Here is an 18535-nt window from a genome sequence, read left to right as displayed (position 1 = left end):
AAGCAAAGGAATTAGTCAGTGAAACCAGACTTTTTCCACACTCCACATTTGCCTCCTTTGAACACATAGTTCATGCCTTCAAAATCCAGAGCAGTTAAAAAAAATACCCAAAAAACAAAGTCATTTCCTTATAATTTCACAGGAGAAGAAAGTTTGTGATGAAAAGGTTAAAGATGGAATCATCAGTGATACAGGTGGAAGTCTGTCACCTGGTAACCAGAAACGAAAGCAAAAAGTGTGATCGTGTCCTCTCTGAGCAGCACTCTGAGCTGAACACGGGGGGTTCTCTGCTTCTCCTAAAGAGAATCGTTCAAGAAAGATTTCTCTCAGATCAAAGGATTCCCCTCCCCCCCCCCCCCCCCCCCCGAAATATTGTCCATGTCTTGCACTCATTTATGCAGCCGCTGCTGGAAAACGAGCTTAATTCTTCATCTGAAGAGTCTGACCACAAAAGTCGAATGAAGCGAAAATGACCAAAGGAAAAGAATATAAATGGTGTCATTTTCGACCCCTGCCTCTGGCCTCTGGGAGAAGAGAGAGCAAAGCAGAAAGCGCTGGCATGCCGAGCTCCCGCAGCCCCAAGCAGGCACATTCCTGGTGCGCAGCTCAACAACTCTTCCCAGGCTTCAGGGAGGCAACTTGCAAAACATCTCCAGCAAATCTTCAGGAAGGTCCTCCTTCTCCTTTCACTCTGCTGCCATTTCTCAAGCTTCTCCACCCTCAGACTCACTTTCTGGCTATCAGCCAAGGAGTTTGACCCTTGAAGTGGCAGACAAAGTGTTTCATGTGAAAACAGCCAGGCAGAATCAACAGTAATCAGGTTACAGGTTTTAGTAGGGACAGACCCTGAAAGGAAACTGTCACACTCAGGGTGGTGCAAACCCCGCTGCCACCGTTTGGGTTTCTCTTGACATGCAAAGTGCTCAGGTTTGGGAAGAGCAGCGGATCAGTGTGGTGTCACTGACCCTCGGTCTATCCCAGTGGCTGATGGGATTGTGTTAGTACGGGGGCTGTAGGAAGAGCAATCCAAAATGTTCACTCATCTACTTCAGTTAAAATCCCAGGCTGTGGCTGCAGCAACGGCAGGGAACATTTGCCACCACGTTCCCACCTTTAGGACAGGTGAGTGGGTACCTTACACATTTCCCCCAGAAACAGATAAGTCTTTGCTGACCCAAGTCAGGTACTTTCAAGAGTTCTGGCAACTACATTTCAAGGCCTCCTGCACCTCAGGCAAGGGCTTTCTCACAAATGTATCAGTCAAAAAACAGCTCAAGAAATAAAACAGGTACAGTATTACCTCAGAAGTCCTTGACCTTTCAGTAGCTGTGCCAGGGCAACGTTACAGACGTGCACTTTGCTTTTGGATCAGATAAAACCAAGCAACAACAATTCCATGCAGTGCAATCACAAATACCAGCTACAAAACAAAAGCACTCTACAGAGACCAAAGGGGACAGGAAGCATTGGCAGGTTCTCTTAGGGATCTGTAAGTTTTCAAGGATTAAGGATAGCCAGCATTTTTAGAAGGGGTGAAGCATTCAAACATTCTACCTTGCAGCTGAACGCTTCAAGATCAGAGTAGAAATTCACTGCTGCTACAAACTCCCAAACCCAAAGCACCTCCAGTGTACCCATCTGGGTCTTTAGGAATTGCTTTGTTTAACAAGTGAGCAATTAAAACACGACTGGAACACTGGCTGTTCCAATTAGCTCAGCTCCACAGCTGCAAAGCCTTGTAACAGGGAGCTGGGGCTTATATTAACGATAGCTATTACTGAGAAAACCAACAAGAATCCCTCATGGCTCTTGTGGTTCATTTTCCTTCTGTGCCATTTCAGCTCCAGTACCCCAAGCATCTCACAAAAACATCATGCATGGAAAAGTTCCATCCCAAGGACAATGTTGGCATGAGAAGAAATGGTTGTAAATACCATGAATTAGTTTAGGTTGAAAGTTGCAAGGAGTTTCCTAACCGCGAGAGCACTTGAGTCGGAACAGCCTGCGGGGTGGGGAGGGAGGGGACACAGGCAGAGAAACCTCACTGGTTTTTAGATGAAATTCAATAAATTTCTGAAAGGGTGAGGTGACAGATGGGTTGCAGCAGTCAGGGGCTGCACTGGGTTCCTTGGGCAGTCCCTGTGTACCAGGGAAGTACATCCCTTATACCCTGTCACTTGACTCTGATGGTGCTAAAAGACTGTATGGAATCATCTGGAAAATAACTAATGAATGGTTTATGAACAGATGAATAATTGAGCAGCGTAGCCGAGTACAGAAGGGGTGGTGGTGGGGACCACTCCAGCTGGCACAGCTGCAGCCAGGAGAAGCCCAGCTCCTGTCTCAGTGGTGGCATCACACAAAGAGCAGGACTTGAGTGGATCAGGCTCACTAATGAACCACCACTCACGTTTCTCCCTTGGGATCGTTAAACATGGTGGCTTCCCCCTGAATCTCCTGGGTTGCCCACTGCCTTTCCCCCTACGTGAAGGGCCAATGCCAGTGGACGTGTTTTAGGGAATGGATTTAGGCTTCCACTCATTTTCTAAGGAAAGCATATTGCGATAGTCACTTTAGCCTGGCAGTACTTTCCTTTCTGGGTAGTTTAGACTTGAGACATTAACAAGGGTAGGTCAGGACGGATAATTAAGATGTACAGATGCAAATTGTAATGGCAAATCTGCATGTGACCTTTGGTTAATGTTTTGAAAAGCCATATGGATTGATTTCTCTAACAAACATTCATTAGGATATCATCGAGGAATGCTGCATTATGCTTAATTTTAAATGAGGTTTTCACTGAGCTACTTGCACGCCTACAATTTAGAAAGGGGTCAGAATTTCTTGCCAGCCAGAGCTCATTGTCACGAGCGTTATTCCAGCCCATGGGAGGATAATTATAAATCATGGAGTCTTTACATTCCCAGTGCACGGTGACTACCAGCAGGTTTTTCAGCAACACTTTAATTCAGTCACAACAAAACTGTTTATATTTCACTTTAATAAAAAATACATAATATTTTGAAATATTCTGGAATGACCCAGCTTGGAAAATGAAAATGACCTTTAAATCTATACAGGGCAGTTCCTTCGGGCATCTTTAATGTAATAATTTATTAAGTTCCTATATTCATCACGTGTGCACAAGTATCATGTAAATATTACAGCTGTACTCCATGACAAAACAAGCATAATGCAGACATAGAATCATACAGAGAACTGACAAACAGGGGGAAAAAATCTAGTATTTTCTGTACAAAAAAATATGCAGCTTTTTGATAATTTGTAAAAATGCATAACTTTTGGCATTTTGGAGAAGAACACTGTATAAAAATAAATATCCTATGTACAGTAACACACACAGGCCAGTCCAGGTTAGAATCATCACTGCAAAAGAAAACAAACGAGTGTTAGTGACAACTCAATACCAAGTGTTAATGCCAGCTCACAGGGCGTGGAGGGAAGGACAGCATTAGAGAAGCTGGTTCCAGGAGGAAGAGCAATGGGAATCTCAGCAGGGATCCTTTCCACTTCCCTGAGTGAGGGTGGGAGGTTCAGCTTGGGCTGACTCTGCCTCCACCATCTTCCCACCACTGCAGCTTGAGGACCTGGCATTTACACCCACAACAGGTGCTGAAGGTGGGCCAGACCCCAGGGGGTCTGAGGGAATCCATGTGGAAATCTCATCTTTGTGTAAGGATTAGAGCACTTTGGGGCCAGGCAGCTCAAAGGCCACACATACAGTTCTCTCCTTTGTAGCAGATAGAGCTGTACCGTGATACGCAAACAAGGAGGAGTTTTGGTTGCTGCTTTTCAGCTGTTGTCCTAGTTAGAACAGCTGGGACCAGTTCATCACTGGATGGGTGTAACCCAAAACTGTGTATTCTACAGCCTTCCATGCCATTTCCCAAAAACTGTTATCAATAGATTATTTACACCCTCTGCCCAGAGCAGCCCTGACTCCTCAGGCTATAAACTGGGTGTTAAGAGGCCTTTGAGATAGGAGGATGTTCCTTTCCTCGCACCCATTGTGGAACTCCCCGCCCTGAGGGAGGTACTGGGCATTCCTGCCTGAACTGGAAGATAGATAATCTTGGAGTCTTGGGACTTTTTTAACCACTTGTGGGATCCAGAGGAAGACTGCAGATCACCACTCTTGACCAGACTGCAACAGCACCCTCACCAACAGGTTTTTCCCTCTCCTTTTACTTTGGACTCAGGGGGCCCAACGAACACCACTCTGTTCATGCCCCAGGGTGCTGGGTTATACATTTGTGTTTTGTGGGTTAAAACCAACTGTTTGTCTGTATAATCGTATTTATTGTATTATTTTATTAAATTGTTATTCTGATTTATAATCTCTCCTTTGAGTTGAGTTCATTTCCCCTGCTGGTTTACCTTTAAACCAGCACAGGGCTACAGTCCTGGAAATCCCATCCATGCCTCCACACCTCTTTTGTTCTTAACCAGACTCATTGGAAAACACTAGCAGAACACACGGCACTGCCAACTCAGCACAGCAGCATTTCCAAGATTATTTTACCTTATTCCAGCAGCCTTGAACTGGAAGCCCATCTTCCCCCTGAAAAAGAGATGGATGAAATAGCAGTTTAGACACAGACAGTGGTGCAGAGATGGAGGAAAGAAGATGTGGGTTAACTATAACAGTTGCAACAAACAGTGTGAATCAGGGCTGGAGGAATAGTCTGAGATATTCCTCATCCTTTTGGAGTGACCCAGACTTCTGGCTCAAAGAACCTGAAGCAAGGGCTGGGACTGCAGAGGGCAGAGGCCTCAGGCTATGCAAGGGACTTACACACATGAGGTCTGTAGGCTTGTTCTCGTTCTTCCTCAAGGAATAGTTTATCCAGGCTTCCGTGAAGGAAGGAGGAAGGAAGGCAGAGGAAAGTGTGAGGTGGTGGGTCTGTGTCTTAATGCTTGGCTCTGTAGTGCTGAGGTTATAAGCAAACCCCAGAGTCAGCACTAACCTCTGATCCTGAGGAGGGTCTATAAAAAACCTCCGTTTCCTTTCTGCCCTGTTTGCTAAAGGGTTTTGCTTTGTCATGTGAGATCCTGCCCAGCTGTCCCCTCTTGCCTCTGAGGAGATCCCGCTCCAGAGAAATTAGGAAGGCAAGCAGCTGGGCAGCGCCTGTGCTGGTTCGGGATGTCTCAGCTGACTCCCTGAAAAGGGTCCTGGGCTTCAATAACAGCAGTGGGATTTCTGTGAATATTCCCCAGCACCTCTGCAACTCCGACGTCTTGGGCTGCACAGCCCCAGGTGGGTGTGTTGTTGTCATTATTATTTTTTAATTTTTGTTTGACGTTGAAGAAGGTTGGACGCTTTAAGGGCCGTGCTACTAAAAGATGGAGACCCCATGGTTGGGAAAGGCTTTTGTGAGTGGCTGCCATTCATATCATCTCTGTGAAGCCCTGTTTGACAGGAGAAAACAGGATGTTATGTCAGTGCTAAGGTGCTCTTGAGCAGGAGGTGAAGTCAGAGGTAAGGAGATACATCTCTGACATGAGAAATCAAACACTTGTGCTGTGTCCATGTGGCCCATTTATAGGCTATCACTATTCCCCAGGAAAACCAAAACCAATACAAACAGAAAAGCAAATGCACAGTAGTATACTGAGAAACGAACTATTTAACAGAGATGCACTTTCAGGGGCCTGATGAACTGAACGTTGCCACAACAATATTGCTTTTCAAATGTATTTTTTGGACTGTGGTCTCCTTGTACTGTTTCCTCCTCTTCCCTCCCCATGTGGAAATATGGAGTTACCAGTTAATTACTGGGCATATTGCGGTGTTCCCATTGGTACACTGATGGTGGTAGGAATGACTGGTGTAGTGCAGCGCAGGAGGAGATGGGAAGTTAGGTGTATGAAGGAATGGGAGGCCAGGGAGGTACAGCTTAGGGATCAAAGGAAGACCAGGGTCACGAGGAAGTGTTTGTTGCAGGCGAATGTGCTGAGAATGGAAACATGACATGCTTATTAGCATCAAGGATCTCCTTCCACATATCTCAGATGTGCAAAGCGTTAGTTCACAGCCTCCATAAGTTACATACGTGGATGTGTCAGCTGGATGCTAAGCTTTTAACCTAGTTGGATCCAAAAACATGCTTATTCACGTTCCCAAGCTAGCTCGCATGCCAGAACACTATATATAAAAAAATAATGGCATCTGTATTTCATCAGATTTTCTGGCAAGTTTCCCTTAACAAAAATAGGATTGACAAGAAGTGTGTGTTCCAACATGGCCATGTGGGGTGAATCCTCACTGGGAGCAGTGACACAAACAGAGGGGTGGTCTGCCAGGCACCCGTGGAATCCTTACAGGGACTGGGAATCAGGTGCCTTACTCAGCCAAAACTTACTCCATAGTAACCTGGCTATGACCATCAGGAGGCAGAACACATGGCCCTGTGGTTTTCCTCCTTTGTGGGCCGTTCTGGGCAGGTCTGGTTTCACCTGTGGGACTGGCCCAAGTTTCTTTCTACTACCCAGAATTTACAGAGCAGCAACTGAGACTTTACCAGTGGCCACTGCAAGAGTCAGTGCCCCAAAGAGGACACAGCAGTGCCCAACGGAGGGGGTGCTGGGAGGAAAACTGGTTAGCTCTTCACAAAGCTCAAATAACAAAGGCTTTTGATGGCAATTTCACAGCTTTTTTTCTCCCTGGGAGAACTAAGAAAACCTTCCAAACTAAATGTGGGTATTTGTTTTGGGATGCATTTTTCCAGCTAGCTGAACTAACAGATCTTCCATCCCTTGTAAATGGCATCAAACAGCCTTAAGGGAGCTTAGACAGACCATCCTCAAGCAAACTTTGTCATGCCAAATAGGCCAGAAGGGCAGTAGTTTCTGTGTATCATGGAGATGTTGAGACTGTTGTAGGGAGCAAAAACCTCACCTGAACGCTGCATCTTCAGAAAATCTCAGAGAAAATTAATAAATTGGTGATGTTTAGGGGGACACTTTGAAATCAGTTGAGATAAAGTGTTCCTCAAGACCTTTGTCTTACGGCACTTGGGCTAGATCAGGCACTAGTACAATAATCATTTTATTACTTTAGTTGGATACTGGGAAACACGCAAGTTTTTTTGCCACTATGAGTACAATTTGGACTTCTGGGGAGAGTCATATATAGGAATTATCTCGCAGGGAGGCTAAGTGTCCATTTAATATGTTTCACATGGGCTTGCTAACAGGATAACTATTCTTTTCAGTCATCTTATTGTAGGGGGTGACTGAGGCAATACAGAGCCACATCAGGCCGTGCCTACCACACACAAGCACTTAAAAACAGAGTTAATGAAGGACACGAGCATCACAGCTCCTTGCAAGGAAGCAAAGCCAGTGCAGAGCTGGATCTGCATAGGCTGATTTAGTGGAAGTTGCCAAAGGGAAGGCAAAGGAAGAAGTGAAGTAGTTGTAAATAAATCTGCATTCCCACTATTTTTCCTCATGCCACAAAGTAGTGCTGGCAGCAGCTGGGAATCACAGCATGAAGGGAAGGGCCTGGTTCTAACAGCAGCAATGTGAGGAAGGGAGGATGGAGACAGGTAAGGAAGGAGCTGCCAGGTGTTTCTAGGGCATGCAGCTATTTGGAGGTATCAGAAATAGCACCCAAGACCCAAAAAGCAAACGAGCATGCAGGAAAGGGAAGGTAGGCCATACCAATGGGCATGGGGCATCCAGGCCGTCCAGCCCAGGTAACCCCGGCTCACCCTTCTCGCCTTTAAAACCTCGGAGACCCTGTTCATGAAATCAACCACTGTTGTTATTTCAGTCACTGCCAGCTCCCTGTCACGGGGGGTGGCCGAGCCCCCACCGGGACCCTCACAGGGCACTCTGCTGCACACCCAGCACACAGCTGTCTCCACACTTAGATAATCAGCAGCACCAGCAGTTTCCTTTTGGGTTTTCCACGATCTGCGAGCCAGGAGATGCTTCTCTGAGCTGAAGCTGAGAGGATGGGAACGGCATTTCCTCAGTTTCAGAATCATCCCTTCCTCTGATCCTCACTAGGAAACCCAGCAGCTGGATTTCTAGCTGCATGATCCACAGGTACTCCTGGGATTTGTGGCACTGCTACAGATTTTTGGCAGAATTCGCTGCAGCATATGAGTTTAGATAAAAGTGTACGCATATTCCTATATTTATTAATTTGCCTAGATTTGTAGCCAATCTGTTTTGACAGACACACATCCCATTTAGGATAAGTGAGATTTGTTTTTCCTCTGGGTGCTGCAGCTCAAGTGCCCTGTGTGCTCTCAGGCCGTCCCATCAGCTGGCCGTTATTCCGAGGCAGGGGAACCAGCATTCCAGTTTTGCCATCTCGTAGACAGGATCACACTGACCATCTCAGAGAAGAGCTGCAACTGGCAGCAAAGGAGACAGGGCTCTATCCACAAAGGAGAAAGCCCTGGGCTCCCAGCACATGGGACACCCCCATGTACCCCAAACCTCAGTGGGCTCTGGAAGAGGAAGGAACATAACCGTGGTCACTCAGAGGATCGGGGGTTCTCCCCCTGGAGAAAGCAGCTTTGCCACAGGCTGAGGTGGGAACCCAGCCAGGCCTTATCCAAGTGTTGTACTTTTGCAAGACCATTATTTATGTTATGATTTCCTTCTGTCTTCCCCATCAACACATCTTAAAACAATACAGTTGATGAAACAGAACATACCAACGGACAGGGTGCATCTAATCCAGGCGCTCCTTGGTCTCCCTTATCCCCTTTAGACCCTCTAGAGCCTTTCTTGCCCCTCTCCCCCTGTAAATAATAGTTTAGTCCGAGAAAAAAAGAATACACAAAAGCTTTAGGATCATCCATTTCAAACAAATGTCAGCGATAGTTTAAAAAAAAGATAAACATTTAGGAAACATTTTAAAAGAAGAAAAATCTCCATTTGAGATGTTAAGTGAAGAGCTGCTAAGCTGTAACTGAGCTGCATAAACACACTGGCTGTGGCTGCAGTCCCACATTGACAGACTGGGAGGGCTCAGCATCAAAGGGATCATCAGAGGACTTCTTGGGGCTTCCCACACTCCAGAGAGAGGTACATCAGGGAACATGCTGACCCCAGACACACAGGATGGGCAAACACCCCTCTGGCCAGCAATGTGCCACCTCATCTCAATCTGCAGCTGGCTGGGAAGGTCCCTCCTCTGCCACTCCAGCTCTGGGATGGCACTAAGATGCTTTTCTTACCACTCTGAATTCTCATTCTTAACGAAAGTCTCACTCGGAGAACTCTCTGCCAGGGAATAAAGGAAGTACTCAGCCCTGAGAGTCCATACAACCTGGATGCCCCTTAGGATGCTCTGAGTAGTGCTCTCCCAAAAAACCTGTTAGACCAGGGACTAGAGCAGCCACAGGGCAGCAGCTGCTCCCTGACCCTCTTACCTGGCAGCACAAGGGTATAGCATGGTATTCGCCAGTTACATCTATATACCAAATCTTTACGTATAACACGAAATCCTCAGAGCTGCTGAGCATGAAACAGGGGAAGGGGCTGCTGCACAGGGAACTGAACTCTGAACTTGTGGGGAGCGTTTAAGGAATTAAGGGATAAAGTCAGACAGCATGGGCTGCTGTTTCTTTAAAAAAAAAAAAAAAAAGGTGTTAAACCCAAAGCTGGCAGGAGAAATGGATGGGAGAGGAGAGGCAATGAGGAGAAGTCACCCAGAGCCAAGCGCAGGAATGGAGAGGATAATCCAGGAAAAGTGCGCCATGGGTTGCTCTGGAGGAAGGAGGAAGGAACCAGGAAGAAAGGCGGAACAGGATGGAGGGATAAAGGGGACAAAGGTGGACCTGTAGGAGCGAGGAAGAGGCACATACACACAAGAAAAAAAACAACACAGGCATTAAAATAAGAGTGAAGGTATCAGGTTGGCAGTACGAGTTCAGGGGTCCCACTTTTTCAGCTGGGTTACACAAAACTCTGCCTGTTCCCACCCCTACCCAGGGCACAACCACAACCCGAGGCACAGCTACACTCGTCTCCCACTCGGAGCAGAGGGCAGCAGGAACATTTCTGGGGTTTAAAGAGCCCTGCTCTGCCTAAAGGAACAGACAGGATTTTGGCAAATTGCCTGGGACTTTTGGAGGAGTAAGGGGAATCCCCTCTACTCAGTGGGAAAAGGGGTATTTTCTAGGATCCCATCTGCTAAAATATCACACTTGCCCATTTACACTCAAGTTTCTCAAACTTTTTCATCATTGCAAATTATGGGTTGCAGTGATGCAAAGTGCATGCACATTTCAAGGGGCCAGCACAACCTCCCACTCGTGCTTTCGAACTCATTCTCTACAAGGAATTGCAATTTCTCCCAGTTTCACTTGCTTTTATGCCAGAGCTCAGAAAAATTCCATCTACAGCTAATGACAGATCCTTCTGTAACTAAGACACCCAGTCTAAAAACCAACTGAAAAAGTCTAGGAATTAAAAGTTACTTTTTGTTTAGAAGCCACACAAACAAAACAAAACAAAACACATGTTAGGGAAGAGGAAGTTAAGAAGCAAAGCCAGAAATGCAATGATTAAAAAAGGGGAGAACTTTGGGGCTCCCTTGAACCTTTCTCCCCTAGTTTAAGATGCCAGTTGGCTGCTTCTTTACAAAACTGCCCTTTCTGTGCAAAGTAAGGTCAGAAATCCATTGCAGATGGAAGACTCACTATGTATCAAAAGCAAACCCATATAATGAAATCACCACATGGGCACATGCACTATCAAAATTTATGTTTTCAGATAAACTCAGGTGATACCAGAGTCATATGAAGAGTTGTGTGAGTACACACACTTGTACTAATATTGAACTGCTTGACATTAAGACAATTGTTATCTTACAAAGACTCGAATCCAGAAGTCATTTGTATTTCTAAATATAAATTATATTCAACTATAGCTCTCAAGTGTCTTTATCAAAAAGATTCAGAGCTTTAACAGGCAAGAAAACCTGATGAAAAAGAAGGAGCTTCTCAACATACACTTCTTGGTAATATTTATCTTTCTATTAACACGGGTGGTACAATGGAAAGTCTGCCATTCATGTTACTGGTTTTGACCCAGCTCTTCACCATCATATCTATTCAGGGTAATGCCTGAAGAGATTTCATGTCTGACTCTTTAAGGCAGGCAAATTTAATTTATCTTTTCCAAATTTCCATCTTCCAAATTCTCTGGAGGAGTGTTTGCTAGAGGACAACCTTCTTTTTCATGCTTCAGGGGGAATTTAAAAGTACCAAAATAAGATTTGTGGCTGCACCTCAGCTAATTCTCATGGGAATTCACACACATCAGTAAGTAGATAAGAAGGATTTCCTAAAGCACACCACTCTGGCCTAACTGAACTACACATGAAGTCCCATGCTTTGGTGAGAACAGAGCTGTGACAGCAATGAACACATTAGAAAATCCCTCCTTCAGCCTTCAGATAGATGTGCCACAATGTCCTAGGTGATGGGACAAGCTACAGGTATCACCTTCTAAAATCCAGGTATGCAAAGTCACTCGTGTGAAGGTCTAGCAGACAAACACATGCTGGCTACTAGAGGTGCTCAGAGTTAACTGGGCTGTCCCTGTGTAAAGGTGTTAGTAATTAAATACAAGAAGTTTGCCTGGTAACTTACCCGGATTCCTTTGTCACCAGGCAGACCTTGTAAACCCTGAAATGCATCAACATAAAATATTTTAAAACAAGTAGGTCCCACTGTATTCCCACTCAAAAAGAAGAATGTGTGCTCAGGGATTTGGGGTTTTTTCCACTTATGTTACAAACAAACAAAACTTTTCCAGCAGACAACCTCCGCTCCATCAGACCATCCAGGCTGTAACAGCACTACTCCTCTAAGGGTTCTTCAGATAAAAAACAAACTAGTTTAGAGAAGGCAGTCCCTGATAAAAGCAGTAAACTTCCTTTTTTGTGTTAAGCAACAAAGCAGCTTCATGATTACATTACACTAGAGTTCCAACACTGGCCCCGTTTTTCCAAAAGCAATCCCAAACAGTGGAATTTGTTAACCTCACTGGAGGCAGCTTTTGTCCCTGCAATGACAGGACAGGGCTCTCCCAGCCAGGTTGTGAAAGCAGATGTGCTCCAAAGCAGCATTTTGGACTAAAATACCTATCCTGGGAGCCCCACTCAGCTTCTTTTGGTAGCTTGAGGACCAAGGTGAATTAACAATTTCCCTTCAGCTTCCTCCTCCTCCCTCTGAGTCACTGCTCTGGAGCTCTTTCTGTCGCTCCCGTAGTGAGCAAAGGTTTGTAACTGGAGTTACACTCAACCCAGCTGTGATTGCAAACACTGGATTACTGCAGCATCTTCAGCTGTCAGTGATACAGGCCCTGTAGATAAATCCCTTGTATGCCCATACTTACAGGAAGCCCTGCTGGCCCCATTGGTCCTGCAACTCCAGGATCTCCTTTACTGCCCTGAAATGGAGACAAAAGAGTAGAAATTGCTACGTTCCTACTCAGTACAAATAGGGAGCAAAGCACTAGAGAAGAAAAAGCAAAGGATGCAATTCAAAGCACCTAAAACCTCCAAGGATGAGGCACTCAAATATCAAAGAGGCCCAGCTGAGAGCCTTGTATGCACAAGGAGAGGGCAGTTCCATCTCTGGAAAAGCCTAGATCTCCTCTATTCCTCAGAGCTGTCACATCTTCAGAGAAGTTACAGAGCATCAGTCAGTTCTGAAGCAAACTCACCCTTTCTCCTTTTGGTCCTGCTGGTCCTGAAACCCCAATTGGTCCTGGAGTACCCTGCAGTTGTAGGAAGGAAAACACATCAGGATGCTTTTATTCAAGGGCCTCATTAAAGCCAGGAGACACCGCTGCTCCCTGAGGAAAAGCACAGCTTGGAAGGACAGTCTGGTGGTGGAGGGCACCTCGCACCACTACAGCTTTCAGTGTTGGTGGTGATCTGAAGTAGTTGGTACAGGCAGTTTGAACAACATGGGAACTGCTAAGTTAGATCACACCAGCACCACTGTACAGAGCCTTATTTTTAATTTTGAAGTTTTCCCTTGACAATTGTTTCAGCAGGCATTTCTACCAACTCCACAGACAGGATTTCTTTCTCTCTAGTTTATATCAGACAAGGCTGAAAGCTGTAGCAGAATAAAGGCCATTTAGAATTATGTTAGGCAATTCTCCTTTATTTCCTTATTTTCCCTTTGCCCCCCCCCCCAAATCAGCAGAGCTGAGCAAAATGGAAAGCGTCCGGTTACGTGGTGGCAGGCAGCCAGTGAGTTGTGCATGCAAGGTGACAGACCCCGTGGTGCAGCGAGGAATGCAGGGGTGCACAGGCAGAGATGTGAACTAAGAGGGGTACCCTCCAGTCCCTCTGTTCCCTCTTTGCCATTCCTGTCACTCCACCAGGCTCCCAGTCGTGCCAACAGGAAAACCCAGCGTTGTTCCTAACCCTTTGACACAGGGGCCATCTCCCACCAGCATACCAAACTTCTTTCCCAGTGCTCCTGAAACTTGCTGGAGCTTTGGGAAATGAATCAGCCAAAGCTGATCTTTAATGTGGGCAGTGCAGCAGTTCAGCAATAGTCCTTCTGGCTAAGAACAGGATTTGGGCACTTCCAACTCTTTATAGACTCCCTGAACTCCATCCATGCTTTGCTAACCACACAGGTATGGATCTACACTTCCATCATGGAGCCTCGAAAAAGGGATACTTTTGAGGCATATTACCTGCCTCCTAGGAAGAACCAAGGCTTGAGAAGTCTTTTTCTAAAAGCCTTAAGGCAAAGGGGTTTGCATTTTTTAACATCAGCCTGCAATCCTTAGTCACTGAAGTAACCCCTCCGATGTGAGCAGGATGATTCATGTGGATCAGGAGAGGTTTTCAGACAAGTTAAGATCTGCAGAATACAAGTGGAGGAGTAGCTCATGTAGCACACAACTTCAGTGCAGTGAAGGAAGTAAGAAAAATCGGGCTCTCCTTGAATTCATACAATCATGGAAATCTTAATTGCCTGCACTTCGGCATCACTCAGTGCCTTGGAATACACTGAGGTCTCCCTTGCACATCTATAAAATTAAATCTACAATATCCCCAAACAAGCGAGTGTATAAGCTGCCATTCAGGTTCTGTTCAGAAGTCAGAGCAGCTGACACAAACGTTCCTGCTCACAGCACAAAACGCTCCGGCGTTATTACACCTCAGACAAAACTGAAGAGCTCCTGCTGTGTAAAGGCAGCAAGCAAGGTTACCACGGAGAACTACAGGACAGAGACCCCTCAGGACAGAGAGGACAGGAGAACAGAACATCATGGAACCATGCAGAGGTTTCATTCATCTTGTTACTGAGGCAAAGTGGAACAAGGCAGCTGTGATCCCAGGATCCAGACAGACTCATAGCATCAAAAAAAGACAAGTGTGTGACATCACTCCCCAGTCTAAGTTTAGCCACCCTCCCAAGCCTGCTTTGGAACAAATTAAGGTTATTCCTGGTGTAAACTAGAACTGGGCTGGAAGACACAAAACAAATCATGGAACTGGGGAGGAGGAACATAGGGCAATGGAGAAATGGAACTCACCGGTGGTCCAGGCCTGCCGTCTAAACCTGAAGCACCCTGAACAGACGGGGAGGGTTCACAAAAACAAGGCAGGAGGAGAGGGGAGGGGAGAGGTGAGTGAAGCAGTGACTTGAGACAAACATACACTTGCAATTAACAAAAATTAAGATCTCAAGGACAGGTGATGGTACTTACAAGCAAACCAACAAAAACACAGAAACACTGAATACATATAACATTGACCTGCAACTTTTAGATCCTCTTAAAGAGGGTAAATTTCCTTCTCTCAATGCCACCAAGAAAACTCCTGGGGAAGCAGCTGTTCTGTGACAGATCATGAAAAGGACAATGTGACAGCAGAGTTGGAACCTGCATTGCCATAAAGAAGCCCAAGGCTGTTGAAATTCTGGCATCATGTCAAGCCCTTAGTCACAGAGGAAAAGGCAACAGATCCAGCTGCACGATTTTACAGAGTCTGAAATAGTTCAGTACATGTCTGGCACTGCATTTAGTTTTACAGGCTGAAGACACACAGGATCAGGCATGAAAAAGCTTAGGAACAGAGTTCAGTGGCTCTGAGGTGGGACACAAGGTCCACAGTGTCTGATCTTAGCAGCAGCTCAGTAACTGTGCTTCCTGGTTGGCCAGCTGATAGTGCTGATCCAAACACAAAATATTTCCCAGAGGACACTTCTGAGCCTTCCCCCCCTCTACAGCTCAGGAAGAGTGACGCGAGAAGCCAAGGGACCCTGGGGGCTAATGGGGCTCTAGGAGAAGCAGCCAGCACATTCCCTGCCATGCTGGTGAGCTTCTCAGGACAATTGCTGGGGCAAATTCTTCTCAGACTGTCACAAGGATCTCCTTCCCCTGTCCAGATACCCCACAGCCTTGAGGGAATAACCATCTACACAGAAAGCTTCTGTTTCTATTTCTCGTGGGACTGGGATCTGCCTTCTCACTGCAGCACAATCCTCTGGATTTGATCATAGAATCACAGAATCATGGAATCAGCTGGGTTGGAAGGGACCTCCCAGATCATCAAGTCCAACCCTTGATCCACTACCACCGTGGTTCCCAGACCATGGCACTGATGCCACATCCAGTCTCATCTTAAAAACCTCCAGGGACGGAGAATCCACCACTTCCCTTGGCAGCCCATTCCAATGCCTGATTACCCTCTCTGTAAAGAATTTCTTCCTAATATCCAACCTAAACCTCCCCTGGCAGAGCTTAAGACCAAGCCCTCTTGTCTTGCTGATCGCTGCCTGGGAGAAGAGACCAACCCCCACCTGGCTACAACCTCCTGTCAGGGAGTTGTAGAGTGAGGAGGTCTCCCCTGAGTCTCCTCCAGGCTCAACGACCCCACCTCCCTTGGTCTCTCCTCATAGAACTTGTGCTCAAGTCCCTTCCCCAGCCTCGCTGCTCTTCTCTGAATGTGCTCCAGCCCCTCAATATCCTTCCTGAACTGGTGTGACCTCACCAGTGCTGAGTACTGGGGCAGAATCACTTCCCTGGACCTGTTGGCCACACTGTTCCTGATCCAGGCCAGGATGCCCTTGGCCTTCTTGGCCACCTGGGCACACTGCTGGCTCATGTTCAGCTTCCTGTCAATCCGAACTCCCAGGTCCCTTTCTGTCTGGCTGCTCTCCAGCCACTCTGTCCCAGCCTGTAGCGCTGCATGGGGTTGTTGTGGCCTTCCCAAAGCACTGCTTTCTCCCCACTGGCTCTGCCTGGAGCCACAGGAATAGAGTCATGTGAGCTCACTTGGGGGCCTAGACTCAGTGGGGATGCATTCAGGCCCTGGAAGGGAATTGCTACACAGCACAACTAAAGGAGGAAAACATTTTACAAACAAAGACACGCACGTTTCAGCCAAAGTCAGGGACAAGGGATCTGGGTGGTCAAACACAGGACAACAAAGTCACACAGTACATGAGATGCACTCTGCAGTGCTCATTCCAGGGCATTCAGGAAAGGGAGAGGGTGTACTGTGCTACCAGTGCTTTTTATGAGGAGAGGGCTTTGGGGCCAGTGGAGCAACTGGGTGGGACTAACTCATTATCAGCTGTCAGCTCACACAGCAGGCTTTAGCAGATGTGAGCCAAGAGCTTCACCAAGTCCCCAGGTTTGTATCTAAAGCTCCTGCAATTTCTCTGTAATGTATTGAGCCACAATTCCTTTGGCTGCTAAGCAGTGCACTAACACAGACTGAAAGGACTGAGTTCACGAGCAGCAGGGACACGCCAGGGCAGGGAAAGCACTGATTCTGCAGCAGAAGTGACAGGAATGTTTTGGCTATTGAAGAAGTTGGGTGCACTGAGAACCACCACGCTTTGTACAAAGCTTGGCCCAGGTGACAAGTGGCTGGGAAGGCATTTACTTTTCCACATCTCTGACTTCTGTTTCTGGCCTTGTCCTTTTGCCCTGAAGTGCAGAGAACCCCCAGGAAAGCTACTGCCTGTTTTTCCCAATCCTCCCAGAAGCAGGAAGAAATAAAGTGATCGCTGATCTACTCAACAGATCTCAAAGTTGAAGGCTCTGTACAGAGCAAAGGCACAGTTATTTATAGACCATCTCTTTCTCTGTCTTTACATATCAAATCCCCGCATGCGTCTCCTATTGAGGGATCTTTTTACAGCTGACACAAGTTTGGCTCACAAAGTGCTGTTTGCTTCCTGGATACTTACGGGTAATCCCAGTGGCCCTCTGTCTCCTTTTTCACCCTGGGCACCCTTCTCTCCTTTCACTCCATCAATCCCTGCTTCCCCCTAAAGGAAGGATGGAGCAGAAAATAAACTCACCATAACAGCACTTATATAACAAACATTCCTCCCTTCAGAGAGCCCCAGAGCAGCAGGGGGGATACAAGAGGCACCAGAGTAATGCTTTAGCGCAATTCTCAGCCCAATTTGAAGAAAACCACTGTCAGTCAAATTCCCCCTGTGTGAGCACCTGTTCTAAGTCAATGGCAGATGGAGGAGATTCAGGCCCTGTGAGTAAAGATGTTGAAAGGGGAACTGGGCTCACTCCTGTGCTGCTCTCCCTGCTGTTGTTGCTGTATATATATTTATAGACAAATAACCAGAAGTTATCTGATAGGGCAGGTTTACATTTTAAGATGTGGACTGATTGAAAGTAAATAACAGGTGTCTACAAGCTTCAGAGAAAAATCATGCAGAAGTCATCTTTGCAAAGACTTTTGTAAATGTAAAGGCATCAGTTTAAACATTTGGGGAAAATAATTTCATCATTCCTTTCCCAATTGTATTTTTAAAATTCTTTATTATGAACTATATAGCAATGTTAAACAAAACACAATACATTAAATATTTTTTTTCTCACAAACTCAAAGTGTAACCTAAAGCTTCTTTCCCCTCATTCCTATTCATGAGGCATTTTAAGACGTTATTTTGGTTGCATTTTGAGACAGAAGTGCCAGAAGAACCAAGTTTGCACGGTCTCTTACACAAGTCTCCCAGCCACCTGATAGCAGTGGCTACTGAGTTACAGACCAGATGGATTACTGTGTCTGTAATAACACCTGGAGGAAAGGAGAATCAGGATAAGGACACCATCCCCTTCAGCACCCAAACAGTGCTGGTGGCCAAATACTGAGGATAACCAGAACAATTAAGATGTTTGCCACATTTTCCAATCTTTGCCCAGAATTTCAGAGGAAAGATGCAGCTTTCCTTGAACTATTTTTTGTCTAGGAGCTGTTTTACAGCAGGCAAAGCAATAGTGTGGGCTGAGCATTTAGACAGAGATTAAAAAGATTCTCACCACCAAGGACAGGGAAGTTCTCCAGTGCTTTACAGCAGAACATACAGGGTAATTTTAAGGCTCCTTTCAAGCTACAGGTCAGTTACTTAGGGATGTATGATGTACGTTCATCCTGCTGTACAGATCTTGACCCTTCAGACAAAGATTTCAACTGTTTTCTCATGGGAAGATTTCCACGGACCAGTGACTTCCCACTTCTCTGGGTGAAAAC

The 18535-nt window shown here is 46.2% G+C and overlaps 1 protein-coding gene across 1 annotated transcript in view; it reads right to left on the bottom strand.

The window, feature by feature from the left end:
* Positions 1-2798: 2798 nt before the first annotated feature.
* The window catches only part of COL13A1 (collagen type XIII alpha 1 chain), a 99665-nt gene continuing 83928 nt past the window's right edge, over positions 2799-18535 (bottom strand). Inside the window, exons 37-44 of the mRNA XM_039381894.1 lie at positions 17229-17309; positions 14563-14598; positions 12721-12774; positions 12391-12444; positions 11643-11678; positions 8697-8783; positions 4544-4582; positions 2799-3387 (exon numbers count right to left, since the gene is read on the bottom strand). Of these exons, the coding sequence (XP_039237828.1) occupies positions 3385-3387; positions 4544-4582; positions 8697-8783; positions 11643-11678; positions 12391-12444; positions 12721-12774; positions 14563-14598; positions 17229-17309 (390 nt within the window). The 3' untranslated portion in view covers positions 2799-3384. The remainder of the gene's footprint in view (positions 3388-4543; positions 4583-8696; positions 8784-11642; positions 11679-12390; positions 12445-12720; positions 12775-14562; positions 14599-17228; positions 17310-18535) is intronic.

This window comes from Pipra filicauda, unplaced genomic scaffold (genome assembly GCF_003945595.2).
Source record: "Pipra filicauda isolate LSUMZ 115617 unplaced genomic scaffold, ASM394559v2 scaffold246_size1145428_pilon, whole genome shotgun sequence".
NCBI classification, from domain to species: domain Eukaryota; kingdom Metazoa; phylum Chordata; class Aves; order Passeriformes; family Pipridae; genus Pipra; species Pipra filicauda.
The sequence above is the reverse complement of the archived record's forward strand: the minus strand, read 5'-3'. Positions and strand labels throughout refer to the sequence as shown.